This window comes from Ictidomys tridecemlineatus, chromosome 6, assembly GCF_052094955.1.
Source record: "Ictidomys tridecemlineatus isolate mIctTri1 chromosome 6, mIctTri1.hap1, whole genome shotgun sequence".
NCBI lineage: Eukaryota > Metazoa > Chordata > Mammalia > Rodentia > Sciuridae > Ictidomys > Ictidomys tridecemlineatus.
Genome location: NC_135482.1, coordinates 112,448,534 through 112,467,768, shown reverse-complemented (window position 1 = coordinate 112,467,768; position 19,235 = coordinate 112,448,534). Strand labels below are relative to the sequence as shown.

The window sequence follows — 19,235 nt, the reverse complement described above, 5'->3', positions numbered from 1 at the left end:
AGAATTGGGGTAAACCCAGTGCCTCCAATAAAGCTAGGAAAGCGCACTACTACTGAGCTATACCCCCAGGCCCTACAGTTTCTCCTAAAATTAAACATACATTTACATTATGATCCAGGAATTACATTGTTCTGTATTTACTCAATAGAAAGCTTATGTTTACATGAAGACTTCTATGAATATCCTCAGTACCTTATTAATAATTACCAAAACCTATAAACAAATGTCTAACAATAGGAAAAAAAATTACAGCATCAAGTATAGTCATATCATAAAATATACTCAGCAATTTTAAAAGAAGCACTGATACATAGTATGGTTGCATTTAAAAATCATTATGCTGAGTGAAAGACTTCTAATGCAAAATAATAAGATTCTATTCATAGGAAATTCTGGCAAAAAGCAAATTAAGCCAATTGCAGTGCTGCACACCTGTAATCCCTGTGACTCCCGGAGGCTAAGGAGGACTGCAAATTCGAGGACAGCCTCAGCAATTCAGGAAGGCTGAATTCCTAAACAACTTAGTGAGAGACCTTATTTCAAAATAAAAAACAAAAATGAGTCAGGGATGTAGCACCTCTGGGTTCAATCCCTAGTACCAAAAAAGAAAACAGAAAAGCAACAAATGGTGACAAAGCAAAGCAGATCAGAGACTGCCCAAGATCAGAGTAGGAGTGGGGGGAAACTGCCAAAGGACAGGTGAAAAGCTGTGCACAGTAGTGTACACCTGTAATTCTGTGATTTGGGAGACTGAGGCAGGAGGATCAAAAGTTCAAAGCCTGGTCTGGGGATATAGCTCAGTTGGCAGAGTGCTTTCCTTGCATGCACAAGGCTCTGGGTTTGAACCCCAGAACCAAAAAAAGTTCAAAGCCATGTCATTTTCTTCTCCGAAGACAAGCCACACCAGGGTTCCACCAATTCACTCCACCACTAAAAACTGAATAAAGAAAAGCCTGCTGAAATAAAAAAATTCAAAGCCAGCCTCAGTTAAGTAACTCAGCAAGATCCTGTCTCTTAGAAAAGATAAAAAGGGCTAGGGGTGTGGCTTGGTGGTTAAGCATACCTGGGTTCAATCCCTAGTACCAAATAACAAAACGAAAATATTCTCAAACTAAGTATGGCAACTCATGCTTATAATCCCAGTTAATTCAGAGGCTGGGGCAGGAAGATCATAAAATCAAGGTCAGCCTGGGCAACCTAAGGGGATCCTGCCACAAAATAAAAAATGAAAACAGCTAGGGATATAGCTCAGTGGTAAAGCATCCTTGGGTTCAATCCCTAAAAAAAAGTACACTTTATTTAAATAATTGGTCAATAAAACTGGTTTTAAAAAAAATCTGAGCTGAGTACACTGGCACATGCCTGTAATGCCAGGGATTTGGGAGGCTGAGACAGGAGGATCAAAAATTTAAGACTAGCCTCAGCAACTGAGTGAGGCCCTAAGCAACTTAACGAGACTCTGTCTCAAAGAGTTGAGGATATAGCTCAGTGGTAAAGTACTCCTGGATTCTATTTCTAGTACCCCACCTCAAATAACTGTAAATTAACAATCTAGAAATTTCACTCACAACACTACCAAAAATAATAAAGTTCTTCAGAGTAAATCTAACTAAAAAGCATAAAATTTTACTTGGAAAGTATAAAACATCAAAAAAATCAAAAATCCAAATAAACAGAAAAGCATCCTATATTAATGGATAGAAGACAATATTGTTAAGATGGCAATACTGTGTGTAGAGTGATTGCCTAGAGTGAGGCACTGGGTTTGATTCTTAGCACCACATAAAAATAAATAAATAAAAGTATTGTATCCTTCTACAACAACAAAAGAGAAAAAAATGAGAATCATCTTTGTTTCTTTCAGAGTAAAGGGACCCAACAGATAAATGATGGAATCTGAAAATAACTACTCACCAACTGTGATGTAATAAGGTCTGATTCAGGCAAAAACCATACATGTATTAAAATTATTGATGTTGTGAGCTGGGATCGGAGGCACACGCCTGTATTCCCAGTGGCTTGTAAGGCTGAGACAGGAGGATCGCAAGTTCAAAACCAGCCTCAGCAATGGCAAGGCATTTAGCAACTCAGTGAGACCCTTTCTCTAAATAAAATATAAAACAGGGTTGGGGATGTGGCTCAGTGGTTGAGTACCCCCGAGTTCAATCCCCAGTACCAAAAAAATAAATTTTAAAAAACCAAAATTATTCTTCGGTGAAATTCTGATGAGAAACATAACATGTTTACATAGTATCTCCCCACAAGATACTTACTCACTAAAAGGGGAAAACAGTAACTTCAGAGTCAAGAAATCTGGCAGACATCATCCTAACCAAGTGATCAAACTTAGCAACAACCAACAATGCCAAAATCAGTAATGTAATTTATTTCTTTTTGGATACCAGGGATTAAACCCAGGGGTGCTTAACCCCTGAGTAACACCCCCAGCCCTTTTTATTTTTTTTAATTTGAGACAGAGTCTCACTAAGTTTTTCACTACATTGATGAGGCTGGCTTTGAACTTGTGATCCTCCTGCCTCAGACTCCAGAGCCACTAGAATTACAGGTGTGCACCACTGCACCTAGCTAATAATGTAATTTCTAATAGCATGCATCAGACAAAACATTTCTTTTGAGCACCCCTGCCAAAATCATGTGACCTGAATTATCCTGAAGTTATATCCAACAAATCCAAATGAAACGAATGGTTTGTACTCTCTCAAAAAAAGTGTCAAACACAAGAAAAAGAAAGACTGAAAAACTGCTCCAGATTAAAGGAGACTAAAGGGACACAAGAGATAAATGAAATGAATGGTACTAGATTGAAAACCTAAGCCAGAAAAATGATTTCCAGAATACTGGTCAAGAAAATTACAGAAAGGGCTGGGGGTTGTAGCTCAGTGGCAGAGTGCTGGCCTGGCACACGTGAGGCATTGGGTTTGATCCTCAGCACCCATAAAACCAAAATAAAGGTATTGTGTTCACTTACAACTAAAAAATATATTTAAAAAAAATTACATCAGGGGCTGGGATGTGGCTCAAGCAGTAGCGCGCTCGCCTGGCATGCGTGTGGCCCGGGTTCGATCCTCAGCACCACATACAAACAAAGATGTTGTGTCCGCCGAGAACTAAAAAAATAAATATTTAAAAATTCTCTGTCTCCTTTCCTCTCTCTTAAAAAAAAAAAAAAAAAAAAAAAAAAGGCCAGCCTGGGCCCGAGTGAGATCCTGACTATAAATGAGTGCATAAATAAATATTTAAAAAAAAAAAATTACATCAATTGGCAATGTGTGGTGTCACAAATCCATGATTCCAGGGATTCCAGTTAAAGCAGGAGGATCACAAGTTAGAGACCAGCCTCTACAACTTACTGAGACCCTGCCCCCCGCCCCCAAAAAGGCTGGGGATGTGGCCCAGCGGTAGAGTGCCCCTAGGTTCCACCCCAGAACCACCAAGAAAATTACATAAATTGCATATATATTGATATTGGTCAACTGGCAATATTTGATATATTATTATTTTCACATTTTATTCAGTATTGATTCTCTCACTTTGATAATCTTACTATGGTTCCTTAAGAAAATGCTTTTATATCATAAACACTGAAATGTCAAGAGATAAAAAGATACCATGTCCAAAATTTACTCTCAGACAACTACACAGGGGAGATGTACATGGAGGGCTGGGGGAGCGAGAGAGAACAGGGAGACAATTTAAAAAGTGGTATAAAATTTAACATTTAGGGAATCTGGGTGAAGGAAACTTGAGGAATTCTTTGTACTAGTCTTTCAATTTTAAGTTTGAAATTAAAGTTTTAAATCAGGTGGGAGGTACATGCATAGGAAACTGAAGCAGAAGAATTTCAAATATAAGGTCAGAATGGGCAATTTAGTGAGACCCTATCTCAAAATAATTTTAAACAAGGATTGGGAGTGTAGCTCAGTGGTAGAGCACTTGCCTAAGCACACAGCAGGAAGGAGACTCTGGGTTAACTCCCAGTACCACAAATAATTAATTAATTAAAATAAAGTCTTAAAAAACTCTAGGCATTGCTTCAGAAGGGAAATGACAAAAGTAATGAACTCTTAAAGGCCACTGACATATTCTGCATATAATTTAACCAATTAAAAGGAAAAAAACAGGGATGTGGCTCAAGTGGTAGTGTGCTCGCCTGGCATGCATGCGGCCCGGGTTCAATCCTCAGCACCACATACAAAGATGTTGTATCCGCCAAAAACTAAAAAATAAATATTAAAAACTCTCTCTCTCTCTCTCTTAAAATTAAAAAAAAAGTTGTAACTTATTTAAAAAAATAAAAGGAAAAAAACAATTTCCCTCACTTCTAAAAATGTCATTGTTTCCTGACTTAGCACTCTCATTCATTCAATCTTGCTTGAAAGATTCCTTTCTAATGCCAAAACAATAGCTAAAATTTAGTCTCCCCTACCTTTCCACACATCCCTAAATAACTTGCATGGCATACCAACTTTCCCATCTCTGGCACTACTATTCAGTTCATGTACCAATGAATGCCTTAGCATTTTACTGAAGTTAGATTCCCTGGGTTCAGATCTGACTATGTACCTGCAGGCAAATCACTTCATCTTTGGCCTCAGTTTCTTATCTATAGAATGGGATCAGAGTGATGCCTACCCTCCTGAAGAAATTAAAAGGAATAAATAAACTGACTGAGGAACACTAGAAGCAGTGCCTGGAGCACCACGGGCACCAAAACTCATGTTAGATTTTATCATAAAATATACGATAAAAAGTGACTAAGGGGCTGGGGGTACTATTCAGTGATAGAACATGTGCTTTTAGCAAGCAAAGGGCCCTGGGAAACCAGGCAAACCACCGCCTCACCCGTTTAAAAAAAAACAAAAAACTGAATACTCAATACTCAGAACCTCAAAATAGAAGGTAATAACAGAAATCTAATGACTAAAAACATTAACTCTATCTTAGAAAAGAAAAATCTTTCTGTTCATGGTAGTTATGATAGGAAACATCTCAAAATAACCTAAATTCCCCATGAAGGATTGGTTATATAGAGTACATCTATTCAATGAATACTCCGCAACTATTAAAAATCATGATGCATTGTGGTAACATGGAATTTCGTATCATTTAACTATTCACTGAATCAAGCAAGACTCAGAAATGTGCAAGTATGAATCATATTGATAAATTATTCTCTATATAAATATGCTCACCAAGATAAGTGAGGTAGTGCTAGGCTCTTTGGGAGCAAGGAATGCAAACTCTCTCAGGTGCCTGGGGTTTGGGGCAGGATCCACAGCAGTACCATGGGAGGTCTTCTCATTAATCCCTCCAAGGCTGGGTCTTCCCTACTTTGTGCTTTATCACAGGCAAGACTTTAGTTTGCATCATGACTTCTCACTGTGACCTTTTAGCTTCTTTTCCATGCTGACTCAGTAATCCCTGTATTTCCTAGGTTACACTCCCAAGAAGGTATTTGATTTTGACCCAGTTCATCTTTTTTTTTTCTTTGCAAGATGTGTTAAAGATTACTGGCCAAGACAGAGATTTACTTGACAAGAGGAAGCATAGAGATGCCAGACAACCTCCAAAATTTTTTGCAGAACCAGCAGGGAGATAAGCAAGCAAACAAAAGAAGCCATTCTGTTGAGATGTAACTTTCCCTGGTTTGGGGAACCTGTTATTAAATAGAACACGTAACATTAGTACCTGATTGTCTAATATGTACAAATATTCCCCTTTCAAATGACTCAAAGCCCCATGAAATAGTAGTCTCACATTTCACTAAATACTCAAGAGAAAAATTAAAACTGAAGCATCACAAACAAGTAAGAGTTAAGCAATAGTAAATCTAAAATCTAACAAAAAGGCACATATGTGTGCGTGGGTTTTCATTTTAACAAACAAAAAGCTACAATGCTGAGAAACTAACAATCTTAGGATGGGATAATCATTCCAATCAGAGAGGAAGAGAACAGAGGATGACTGACAGGAAACCTGCAGCAGAATTTGGAAGGCTAGTTATTCTTAAGGGGACCCTACAATTGACCTCTTTAGTTTAACACCAAAATGCTAACACACAGGAATTAGAATTAAATTGACTTTTTCTTGTTACAATAACTACTTATTCTATAGGGTCAACACAAAGCAAAAAATTTGCACCATCTTCTTAAGCTTCCTGAAGTGCTCTTTTCCCCTCTCCTTCCAGAAGAATGCAGATTTAATCTTAGCCTCTTCCTCTTATGCCACAGTAACTCAAACAGCCTTCTCCAAAGTCGAAAGTCTCTTTGATCCCTTCAAATCACCAACTCAATGCCTATTTTCAGTTATCATTTTCCTATATTTCTAAGTATCACTCAAAATACGGAGACCTTGGCACTGTGACCATTATGGTGCCACTGCCTGAATGTTTAATGACATCCATCATTGAGTGTCATACTTGCCAGGAACCACCTTTCTTCAGCTTACCTGTCGAAGAATATTCTGCAGTGTTTAAGTCACTGTTATTCTGTTATTTGCAGCCAAAAAAAAAAAAAACCCTACTTGACACAATCTTTGTACATTACAAAAACGTATTATCACTACCTTAATATTTCACACCTCTCCTTCACTGTGTTCTATTCCAGCCACTAATGCTAGATTTACCCTAAAACATTTAGCATACAGGAATTCTTACTTTAGAACTATGTTTCCCCATTGCCTAAAGAAAAAATGATTAACATCAGTGAACCTGGAATTCAAGGCTTACTGTAATGATGCCTCTATTCTCTCACTCAGCCTGATTTTCTACCAGTCCCCTTAAAGAACTGCCCCATAGGGGCTGGGGATTTGGCTCAAGCGGTAGCACGCTCGCCTGGCATGCGTGCGGCCCGGGTTCCATCCTCAGCACCACATACGAAGATGTTGTGTCTGCTGAGAACTAAAAAATAAATATTAAAAAAATTCTCTCTCTTTAAAAAAAAAAAAGAACTGCCCCATATAGCTAGCTATGCTGGCTTACTCAGTACAATCTCCCAAACCCTGGAAACACTCCATCACCAATGCTGCAACGGTCATACTCTCCTATCACTTGTTCTGCAAATAACATAAATTTCACATTGTATTTATTATCACCAACCCTACTACCCGCTTTCAAAAGACTGATTAATTTTCCAAGGCAGTGGGAAAATAGCAACTTTATTACAAACCTCTGCAATTATGATATTAATAAATTCAACAGCAAACAGAAGGGAGGCAAACTGGTTTTGGTTTTTAATTCTTTAAAACACAGGAAAATGAGGAGAAAAATCTTTCAGAAACAATGTGAAAAAAAATTAGTATGTGTCTTTTAGTACTAATTAGTACATTAGCACTAAACATTAGTATGTATGTTAGTAGGATACTAACTCAAATTAATGCCAGCCTAAGAGTGAAAACATAATAATTGGGCTGAGGCTGTGGCTCAGCGGTAGCGCACTTGCCTGGAATGTGTAAGGTACTGGGTTCAATCCTCAGTACCACATATAAGTAAATAAAAAAATAAAGGTCCATTGACAACTAAAAATATATTTTTAAAAAATCGTTAAAAAATAATAATTCCCTTAATTATGGCAATAGATGTAATTTCTCTCTAAATCACCTCTCCCCTATATAACTGTTCTGTGAACAAAGAACTCCAAGACACTGTTATAAAAGTTGTCCCACATAACTGAGCATGGTAGTAGACACCTGTGATCCTAGCAGCTCCTGAGGCTGTGGCAAGAAGAACACAAGTTCTAGACCAGCCTGGGCAAGACCCTAGGCAACTTAGGAGGCCCTGTCTCAAAAACAACAACAAAAAAAGGACTAGTGCTGTAACTCAGTAGTCAAGTACCAATCCACAGTACCAAAAAGAAAAAAAAATTTGTCTCCACACCTAAAAGAATTTGCAAACAACCTCTCAGTAAGACAGAAGAGACACAATGGCACATAGCGGAAAGGATTTACTAAACAAGTAGATCTCTTAACACATTTTCTGTCAAGCAAATCAAGTGTCCCTAGTGCCATTGTGGCTGAACCAACTGACGAGCACTCAAGGAAGAAGTATTTAGTTAAAGGAACTGGCCAGGAGGGTGAAAAAATTCTTACAGTCAACAAGACTTCAAAAAAGCATTCTCAATTTTAAGAACTTATTCCAATTTGGAACTTATTACTTGGAGGTGATTTAAAAGTTAAACACTGAAAATGTGAAGTGTTTAGTATAATTATGTTCCCATCAATTCCTCTATTTTCACTTATGTTTGAGGTTATGGGTAGGAGGAGGGGCAGAGAAGGATGCACACACAATCTGTTGTGACAACAATTCACACATTTAATTCAGGTGGCCACATGCCTCAGTGACCTACTGCCAAATCACAATTATCCTAGCAAACCCACACTAGGGAAAAAGTAGACCTGACTTAGCTCCTGAAGCATCCGAATTGTAGACTCAAAGCTAAAAGTTGTCTGTTCTGGGCAGTATGAAACTTACAAGAGCATGACATCATTTAAGCCTGCCAAGTATCTTTTATAAAGGTCATGTGAGGTCAGGGACTTTTTTTTTTTTTTAAAGAGAGAGAGAGAGAGAGAGAGAGAGAGAGAGAGTGTGTGTGTGTGTGTTTCAATATTTATTTTTCAGTTTTTGGCGGAAACAACATCTTTGTTTGTACGTGGTGCTGAGGATCGAACCTGGGCCACACGCATGCCAGGCGAGCGCGCTACCGCTTGAGCCACATCCCCAGCCCAGTCAGGGACTTTTAAACAGGAGAATGAATACTGTCTTCCACATATTTTTATGCAAGTACACTTGTGTGTTAATGATACATAATAGAACTATTCTGAAGAGTCAACAACTGCCTCCAAAAGATGAGAAAACTGCTTTTGGCTACAGAATTAACTTAATTCTTATCAACTTATTTACACAAATTCCGGGATTTAATACCTTGATGCATGCCAGAAATTCACCAATGCCTAGAACAAACCCTAAGACATCAGGACAGGAGCACAACAATGAGTAAAAAAAGAAAATTAAAAAAGGGTGGTCAGGGAAAAAAAAGAAAAAAAAGTGGTTCCTGAACAAGAAAGAGAAAGAAGCAAGGATGTGGAGTCTCTGCAGAGACCAAATACCTGGAAGTGGAAAAGACAAGACCACAAGATGGATGTTTCAATGAAAGACCATTGTCGAAAACCACACAATTTCCTTCACTATCCATAGAAGTTCTTCAGTAACCTTTACCCAAAAAGCTTGAAGCTTTTCACAGTACAGTACTCTGATGAAATCACAATACCATCTTCTCTCCAAACCAATCTTTTAAGTGGACAGATTATTGGGAACCTGATATCTAACAATAACAGTAAGTTCCATAGCTAAACTTGTGAAACCAACCTAGATGCCCTTCAACAGATGAATGGATAAAGAAACTGTGTTATATATATACAATGGAAAATTACTCAGCATCAAAAGAAAATAAAATTATGGCATTTGCAGTAAATGGATGGAGTTGGAGAATATCATGCTAAGCGAAGTATAGTTAATCCCAAAAACAAAGGCCGAATGTTCTGGTAAGTGGATGCTGATCATAATGGGGGGTGGGAGGGGTGCATGGGAAAAACGGAGGAACTTTGATTGGGTACATGGGAGGGAAGAGAAGGGAGCATGGGGGCAGGAAAGATGGTGCAATGATATTGGACATCATTACCCTAGTTACATGTATGATTGCACATATAGTGTGACTATACATCGTGTACAACCAGAGAAATGAAAAGTTGTGCTCCACTTATGTACAATGAATTGAAATGCACTCTGCTATCATATAACTAATTAGAACTTAAAAAACTGAAGACATATTGTTAGAGTAGAACATATTTCTCTCACTAAAAATATACTACAATGGACTAGGGATGTGGCTCAAGTGATAGCGTGCTAGCCTGGCATACGTGGGGCACTGGGTTCGATTCTCAGCACCACATAAAAGATATGTGTCCACCTAAAACTAAAAAATAAATACTAAAAAATATATATATATACACACACACGTACTACAAAGGCTTTTGTTGATTATCAAGCTGTTTTGCACTCAGTAAATGAACTATCTTACAGTTATTATTAGATATCAAGTGCTCAATAAATGTCTGTACACTAAATATGTGTTTATCCATTAAACATCTTGTCTGACAGTAAAATAAACTGAAAGAAATCATGAAAAATATTTAGGGTTCTGTGCTTGGTGAGCTTTGAACTGAAAATTATAATGGAATAATGAACTTTATATGTGCTTGTAACCCAAATACACACACTTCAAGTAAAGTCCCACTGAACTTTCTTTTTTTTTTAATTAATTAATTTTTTTTTAGGTATAGATGGACACACACAATGCCTTTATTTTTATGTGCTGCTGAGGATCGAACCCAGGTCCCATCTGTGCTAGGCGAGTGCTCTAACGCTGAGCCACAATCCCAGCCCTCCCACTGAACTTTCGATCTGGTCATGTCTAAGCCTCCTGAGTTCACCATTGTGCCATGTTCAAGAGATCCATCAAGAAGAGCCATGTTCCCAAACAGGCAATGGCAGCACTGAAGCCTCCTAAAGCTCAGTTCCTCATCCCGTCCATTCACCACAGCCAGGAAGCTAGGGAGAGGCCTTTCTTTCTTGGACTTCCTCCCTATTCTCCCCAAACATTCTTCATTCTTTCAGTTACTCTTTAGGAAAGGAAAAACAAACAAACAAATAAATAAACAAACAAACAAAATATGTTTCCTAGGTTTCTTTTTCTTCTTTCTTTTGGTACTGGGGATTGAACCCTGGTTGGGGATGTATTTACCACTGAGCTAATATCCCCAGCTTTTTTTTTTGAGACAGAGCCTTACTAAATTGCTGGCACTGGTCTTAGATGTGTGATCTTCTGCCTCAGCCTTACAAATTGCTAAGCTTACAGGTGTGCACCACCATGCCCGTTTCCCAGGTTTCTGAAAAAGAGCAACTACTGATGACATGCACATCAGGGAGCAACTTGAACTTCCTTCAATTCCTATAAATGTAAATGTTAAAAGTTTGGATGTAGAGGAAATCAATATCTGAAGGAAAAACTCATCACCTCACACACATTGTACTACTGGTACCTAGAAGGTAGACAGATCAAGAATGCTACTAAACATCTCACAATGCATGACAACTTTCCACAATGGGAAGATTTACCTGGCCCAAATATCAATTGTGCCGAGATAGAGAAACCCTAGGTGTGAAAGGAATCGGGATACTGGACTCAGTGTTACCATCCAACCATCTTTCTCAGTGGCAAGAACTGTTGTAAAAGAGAATGTCCCCAAGTTTTCCAACAGAAATATTGTTATGAGGCTAATATAAAGAAGATGTCAGAAAAGCATCCAAGGAACAGAATCCAGTGAAACATGAAAATATGGGAGAGAGCAACATAGTTATCTAAAAAAATCATAACAGAAAACACAAGGCTATAGCATCAAATAAAAGGCAAGCCACAAGCCATAAGCTAAAGTATGTTTTATTCAAAAAAGTTCTGGGTACAAATGGGTCCTACCCTCTAGCTAGAGGCAAGAGGTAGAGAGAACTAGTATTTGCACTTGAGAAAGAACTGGCATGGTGTCACATGCCTAATAATCCCAGCAACTCAGGAGGCTGAGTCCAGAGGATCACAAGATCAAGGCCAGCCTCAGCAACTTACCAAGGCCCTAAGCAATATAGTGAGACCCTGTCTCAATATAAAAAATAAAAAGAGCTGGGGATGTGGCTCAAAGGTTAGGGCCCCCTGAGTTCAGTCCCCAGTAACCCCCTCCCCCCAAAAAAAGGAAGGAAAAGAGATTTCACAGAAAGAGGGAAAAATTCATATAATTCACAAACACACCAAGTATGAATTTGCAGTTTTCACTTGGTACAAAGCTGATTTGTAAGGAATGAATCCTAACCTTGATCCTAACCACTAAGGTCAGTGATTTTCTAAAAAGGAATTAATACTGCTATGCATGCTCAGAAAATTCCTAAAATCATGGAACTTTTAAAACCTAAAAAATATCTAGGAATCACCCATTTTTATAGAAAGGGCATTTGAAACCCAAAGTGATCTGCCTAAAATCAGCTCAAAGCTAATGACCAAGGAGGCTCACCTTTGTACCCAGGTTGTCTGTTTCCTTTTGAAAAGGTGTTTAAGGACTGCAGGTATAGCACAGCAGCATAATGTGCTTAGACTGCATGAGGCGCTGGATTCAATACCTAGCAGCACCCTCACAAAAGACTGTGTTCACAATTGCATCAATCTGATCTAAAGTCACATTATTAGATGTGTCCTCTACACACCACACTTTCTACCTTTGCACTTGCAGTTTTCCAGCAATCTGTCAGTGCTCCTCATTCTGAAACCCTCACACACCAGGAATTCAGCCTTGAGCTGCTCCTGACCAAAGGGCAGATGGTCAGTGTACCAAATGCTGCCAAGTTGTATTTTAGGCTTTCCTGTGTTCCAGAAAATTAAGCAAGACCAAATTTAACTTTCACTGAAAAGCAAGCCAAACCCTAACACAAACTGTCCTTCAGGACAAGAGGGTATTACCCCTTTTACAATTGTAGATGATGGCTCTCAACTGCCCCTCTGAAGCCTCATATGGTAGGAAGAAAAAAAAGAACAAACTTTTTTTTGGCTCATGCCTGAATTCTGGCAATTCAAGAGGCTGAGTCAGGAGGATTGCACATTCAAAGCCAGCCTCAGCAACTATGGAAGATCCTAAGTGACTTAGCAAAACCCTGGGATTGTGGCTCAGCAGAACACTCACCTAGCATATGCGAGGCCCTGGGTTCCATCTTCAGCACCACATAAAAATAAATAAATAAAAAGTATTGTGTCCAACTACAACTAAAAAATAAATATTTAAAAAACAAAACAAAAAAAATTCTGTCTCGAAAAATGGAAAGGTCTGGAAATACAGCTCGGTGATAAAGTGCCCCTGGGTTCAATCTCCAGTACCAAAAAAAAAGGGGGGGGATTGGGCATTTCCTTATAATAGAATATTCTCCTCTTTTAGAATTTCATACCACATATGGATTTGCCCTTATGTAATTTACTTCCTGTTTGGGCTTCCATCTTCAGTGAAGGAGCTGATCCTGACTCTACAAAGAATGTTTTATCATCCTATATTTTATCTTACACTAAATTGACTAGTGTGGCAAACCACTTATTTTTAAATCACTCATCTTCTTCATTCACACTCAAATGCCATGTTCTCAGCATTGCTACACATACTCATCCTATTTTACAATGCAATGGCTCACCCCTCAACATGGCTGTATGACACCAATGACTATTACCAGTGACCCTTTGACATACTGTATATGGTATATATGGATGTTTACTATCTGCCTCATTCCACTAAAAAGAGGGCAGATATTTTTGTATTATGTTCACAGCTTTACCCCAATACCTAGTACCCTGCCTGGCACACAGTATATACTTTGTAAATATTTTTTGAAAGAAATGAATGAATACCCGAACTTGTCCCTCTGCACATAGTTCAGCAAAAGGTTTCAAGAGAGGATCTTCTGCCAGGTATGGTGGTACACACCTGTAATCCCAGTTATTATGGAGTCTGAGGTAGGAGGATGTCAATTTGGAACTCAGCCTCAGCAACTTAAGAGATTCTGTCTCAAAATTTCTTTAAAAAGGACTTGGATGTACCTCAGAGGTACAGCTCTTGCACGAGCTCACAAGCTCAAGGTCCTACCATTGACTCCCAGCACGCACACAAAAACATAAAATATGTGTATAAGAAATGTATATATTTCTTAACTTCAAGTCTAGTGTATTTTGGGTCATGAATCGAGGCTTTTGATTCCCCTAATCCCAGGCCTCTTAACCTTTGTATCTTTGAGAACTTCTTTCAGAATTTGATGAAAGCATTAGGTCCCCTCCCCTCTAGCAAAATGTTATGTGTATACCAACTCAACAATTCCTACCTCCTGTCCCTTGGCTCCAGGTTTAGGAACTACTGATATGACTGATATATTTTTAAGTTTTCTCTGAGCAATTTTTCTTTCTTTCTTTGATGAGTAATAATTCGTGGTCTGTGCTCTTCATTAAGCAGTTGGGGGCAGGGGATGTGGCTCAAGCGGTAGCGCGCTCGCCTGGCATGCGTGCGGCCCGGGTTCGATCCTCAGCACCACATACCAACAAAGATGTTGTGTCCGCCGAGAACTAAAAAATAAATATGAAAAATTCTCTCTCTCTCTCTCTCTCCCTCCTCTCTCACTCTCTCTTTAAAAAAAAAAAAAAAAAAAAAAAAAAAAAAAAAAAGCAGTTGGGTCCAAGGAAACAACAAGGGTAGAATTTAAGACGTCCTTCTGTCCTCATATCATGCTGATTGAGTAAGGGACTTTAACCACATGCAATGGCAACCAGGAGGAAGTACAGAAGAGGCAAAGGATTAGATACTTCAGGTCAGGAAGTTCAGGAAAAAAGGTTGATAGACAATCAGATTATTCTGATCTTGCTACTTCCATACAAACCATTCAAATAATTCTATATGAACATTTCCAAATAGCCACCTGAAGGGACCATCATCCCATAGCCATGATGATTAACCTTAGACCAAATTACTGAAAATCACTCTATTCTCCTTTACCTTACTGTAGTCAAGTGAGACACTATTCACTGTAAAGAGCCCTTGACTGCGGGTGTGGGGGGGGACGACACACAATCTTTGGATAAGTCAATTACCTTTCTTTGTTTCTCAAATCAGGACAAAGCTTAGCCAATCTAACCCACTAGAATATTAAACAATTAAAAAAAAAAAAACTGCTTGTTCTGAAATAGTAACAGCTAATGTTCCCAAGAAGATGGGGCCAGTTATGGGCCACTTTGGAAATTTCCCAGTTTCATGTAAAGTACATAGTAAGTGCTTAATAATTCCAACTATTGAATTTAGTGTCACTAATCTACTACTGTCCAGTTATACCTCCATTTTCTCTGAAATATAAAAACACCTAATCTATGGTACAATAAATACTGTATACAATTTCTAAATATTGACAACTAATAACTTTTATCTCTGTGTAATCCGGGTGACTTTAATTCTTTTATCTACATTTTTCTGTAACTATTAAACTTTAAGTGGTTGTATATTATTCTTAAATACAGGAATTATGAACTTAAATAAAGCATTATTACTGTGCGTTTACAGATTTTTAGTATGATGAAGACAGAACCCTTCCTTGGGAGGCAGCAACATACAAATCATTAAATATATCCTAAAACCAGAAGTGTGTTGACTCTTCCAAAAAAATTCTGAATATTCAAGGTTGATTAATACAGTTAAAAAAATTTTACATGCAAAAATAAAAATATTCCCATTTGGGGGACCAGTTTTTGAAGCAGAAAGTCTGGACCTTTTGCCGAATTACAGCATAAATCTTCCAAACCCTCTGCCTATCCTAGAGATTGCTCACTTTAGATAAACAGAAGAAGATTTTGCTTTGAAGATTTTGCTTCCTAAAGTTTCTTTTTTATTTATTTATTTATTTATTGTTGGTCTTTCAAAACATTACATAGTTCTTAATAGCTTCCTAAAGTTTCTATGAATCCATGGGGTCAGCCTGGCGGTCAAAGGTAAAATAAGGTCTTTTCAAAACCACAGTTGAAAACTAGATGCATAAAAAAACTAAACTGCTATCCAACTTATACTATTTGGCATTACACATCATTTCAATTTTATGTTTTATTTTGTTTTTGGTGATGCCTAAGATGGAACCCAGGGCCTTCTGCGTGCTAGGCAAGTGTTTTAACACTGAAGCTTATTCCCAGACCTTCAATTCTGTCTTTTGAAGATGCACTAAATTAAGGTTACAGGGCCTTTCCACAAGGCCTAACAGATACAACTCAGCATTGGAACCTTTTTCCTTTTTACAAGGGTTCTCTACCACATCATAAAGCCTAGCCAAGGGATTCTTTATCAAACTGTCAGATCAATAAACTGCTCAATTTTTTTAAAAAATCACCTAATAATAAAAAAGTACTTATTTATTCTGAGAAAACTGTGTCTTCAGAAGTTCTGCACTGTCAATAAGTCAAATTTGTTAAAAGATTAGAAAATAATCTTAGATTTTTAAATTGGTTAACTACTGAAAACCTTAAGTTAAAATTTACATTAGCTGCATCAAAACACACCTAACATGAGATAGTGACTTTTCCACCCTGCAATTCTTGTACAATCTATCATTTGTTATCCATTTACTGAAAACATTTCCAAAGGGGAAAAAAGGAATACAAATATTCATCTGGGCTGCATGTTTTTCAAATAGCACACATTTTAACTGAAAGAAGTGTCACTTCCAAAAAACACTGGAATCAAGGGTCATCTCAAGTAGCCTTTATTAAACTACAATGATTTTTCATTTCTGCTATACATATAAATTTGACAGCTTTAATCAGCTTACATTTCCTGTAGGAATTAGGCCAGCTAATAGTTAAAGAAACCACAAGTTACTTTTTAGGACAGAAGACATGTTATTTATAGATTACTCTAAAAATGCTGGGTGTACATAAGTCAAAATGAATTACCTTTACTTTTCATCAACAAAATGGGAATACATGGATTTAAAGAAATGACGTTTTTCCAAAAGTATTTTCAGAATTGGTCCTTAAACTATAAACTTGTAATACAGCATCATCTCAACTTTATCTTGCAAAGGATAGGGGACAAGTTTACCAGCACCCAAGATGGCACTGTCACAAGCAACACTTCCCACAATAGCCACCATTTTGAGCAGCAGGATTTAATTAGACTACTTAAGATTTTATCAACTAAAAGGAAATGTAAGGCATGAGAATAATTGTTAAGCATCTCCTGACTTATAGAATTCTCAACCTTTAATCTCTGCAGCCATTTCTCTTTTTTGGTCAATATAAAGAGTGTTGCCAGGAAAATTTTTATTTTAGAAATCATGCTTGTTACACCCATGCTCAAACTTTTAAAACAAATGCTGTTGCTGCAAAAAATGTTCAAGCTATTATTTCATTTTCCTAAAACCTGGAGGAGCCTACGACTTAATCACATTGTTTTAATCAGCTTAAGGAAAAAAAGCCAGTGAGTGGCCCTCGTTTATCAGTCTACATTCCTCTTCATTCTCCGGTCCCAGCCCTTTTGATCTTTTTATTTTCCCGATTTCATTAACTCTGAAACAAGAGCAAGTTCCCACACTTCATTCATATGAGAAGCAAAAGATATTTCCGCAAACACGACTGAATCTAAAAATAAAGGTGAGGCAAAGACCTCAGAAGTAAACGAATTAAAAGCAACCCGAAAATGGCAGAAGAAAGTAAGATATTTGGGAGTAGAGGCAACCACAACGATTAACTTCTCCAAAAGAGTGATTCCAATTTTGCTCGCTGAATTGTCCAACCCTTTGCAGAGCTAAAAACAAAAACTAACCAACAGTACCTTTGTCCCAAGGCAAAAGGTGATAAGTCACTACACAGACTGCTATAGGAAAGAAAGCAATTCAACCTGCCAGCCAATCAAATATTTCACACCCCCTTCCAAAAATAAAAATAAAAGGAGGATGCTGGCTGTTCGTTTGGGCCGTCGTTTGCATTTCGTTCCTCACACTCCCGCCACCTTCTCTGCCACTAAGACCCTCCAATTTTAGTCCAGTTTATCACAAAGCCTTGGGTCTGAAAGCACCTTCGGCCTGGCCAGAAAAGCCATCCCTCTTCTCCACACTCGCCCGGAGAGATAATGGTGGTGAAATCAACTCCAAGAGCTTCCCAGGTCCCGGAATAAAAAAAAAGGGGGGGGGGGTTACATATTCCTACTGGAAAGAAGCTATTAAAAAATAACGGAGTCCTAAACTTTCCCTCCGCAGCCTCGGAGCCCCGAGCGAAGGCTCTGCGCCGGGCGGCTCCCCAAACGAGCGCGCCGAGCCCTGCCCTCCCCCATTCTCCAGCCCGAAGTTAGCCCCAAACGCCCGGAGAGTTGCGGGCCTCCGGGAGTCGGCAAAGTGCGGCTCCTTCTCCACGCGTCAGCCCGAATGGGGGCGAGCGGGTCCCAGTAAATCCCGCTGCGCCCCCGCGCGTGCGCCCGCACCCCGTCCCCGCCCGGAGCAGCTGGCTCGCCGCTTCAATGGCACCGGGGGGGGGGGGGGGGGGGGGAGCGCGCGCACGCACTCTCGCCCGGCTCGCCCTCCGCAGAAGTCCCGGGAGAGCCTCCCGTCCCACTCCGACAAAAGCAGATTCCCCCTCCGCCTCTCGCTGCCCGCTTCGCCTCCTCCACAGACCGCGCGTGGGCGCCGTGGGCGCCCGGGCGAACGTCCCGAGCCCGGCGTCCGCACTTGGCGTCCGGTGCCGAGTCGCAGTGGCCCCCGCCCGCCCTTCCGCGCCTCGTGCCCGGTCGCCAGCCCTTCTCTCGGCTCCGGACTCCACCGAAAGTCTCTCGCGCCTCACCTCCCCCCGCGCACGACGTCCCCCGGACGCCCCGAGGAGGGACGAAGGAGAAAGGACCGCAGCGCGCGCGTCGCCCGCCCGACCACTCACCTCGATCTCAAAGTCGGGCAGGCGGAACGCAGTGCGAAAGAGCGAACAGAAGTGTGCGATGGCCGGGACTTCCCACCAGGAACGGAGCTCGCCCAGCCCGGCCGCGCCGCCCTCCTCCGGGCACATCTCCTCGTCGCGGCACCGGCCCCGGGATCAGCGCGCGCCCCGGCGGCCCCCGCTGCCCGCGCTCGGCTCGCTTGCCTCGGACTCCCGCCGCGGCGCGGCGCCTCCGCTGCTCGGACGGCGGTGGCGCGGCGGAGGCTGCTACTCCCGCGGCTGCCGCTGCTCGGCGTGAGCATGAGCCGAAGGCGCGCGGCCGGGCGGGGGGCGGCGGCGCGGGGCCGACTCACTGAGGCGGCTGCTGCTCGGGCTGCCGACCGGGCCCGCGCGCTCGCCCCATCCCGCGGCTGCGGCTGCGGCCGCCCCCAGTCCCATACAATATAATCAACTCACCGCTGGGGAAAACAGATGGGGCTGGGGGCGGGGGGAGGGGGCCGAACAGAGGGCCTGGGGGAGGGGCCGCCCACGAGGAGGGGGCGGGGCTGTCCCTCATCACAACAACAACCCCCGCCCCCGCTCCCCGCCCCCGCCCGGACAGCTGCATTGGAAGGAAGGGGGAGGGGAGAGAGACCAGAGCACCCCGAGAGAGGGGAGGAATGTAACTCCAAGGGAGCCAGGTGCATCTCCAGGATC

The 19,235-nt window shown here is 40.6% G+C and overlaps 1 protein-coding gene across 2 annotated transcripts in view; it reads right to left on the bottom strand.

The window, feature by feature from the left end:
• Window positions 1–18,971, bottom strand: part of Cecr2 (CECR2 histone acetyl-lysine reader) — a 163,052-nt gene extending 144,081 nt beyond the window's left edge. Inside the window, exon 1 of one of the 2 annotated variants that reach the window (XM_078015543.1) lies at window positions 18,543–18,971. In XM_078015543.1, the coding sequence (XP_077871669.1) occupies window positions 18,543–18,668 (126 nt within the window). In that variant the 5' untranslated portion in view covers window positions 18,669–18,971. The remainder of the gene's footprint in view (window positions 1–18,542) is intronic. The other variant, XM_078015544.1, reaches the window with a different exon arrangement.
• Between the last annotated feature and the right edge of the window lie 264 nt (window positions 18,972–19,235).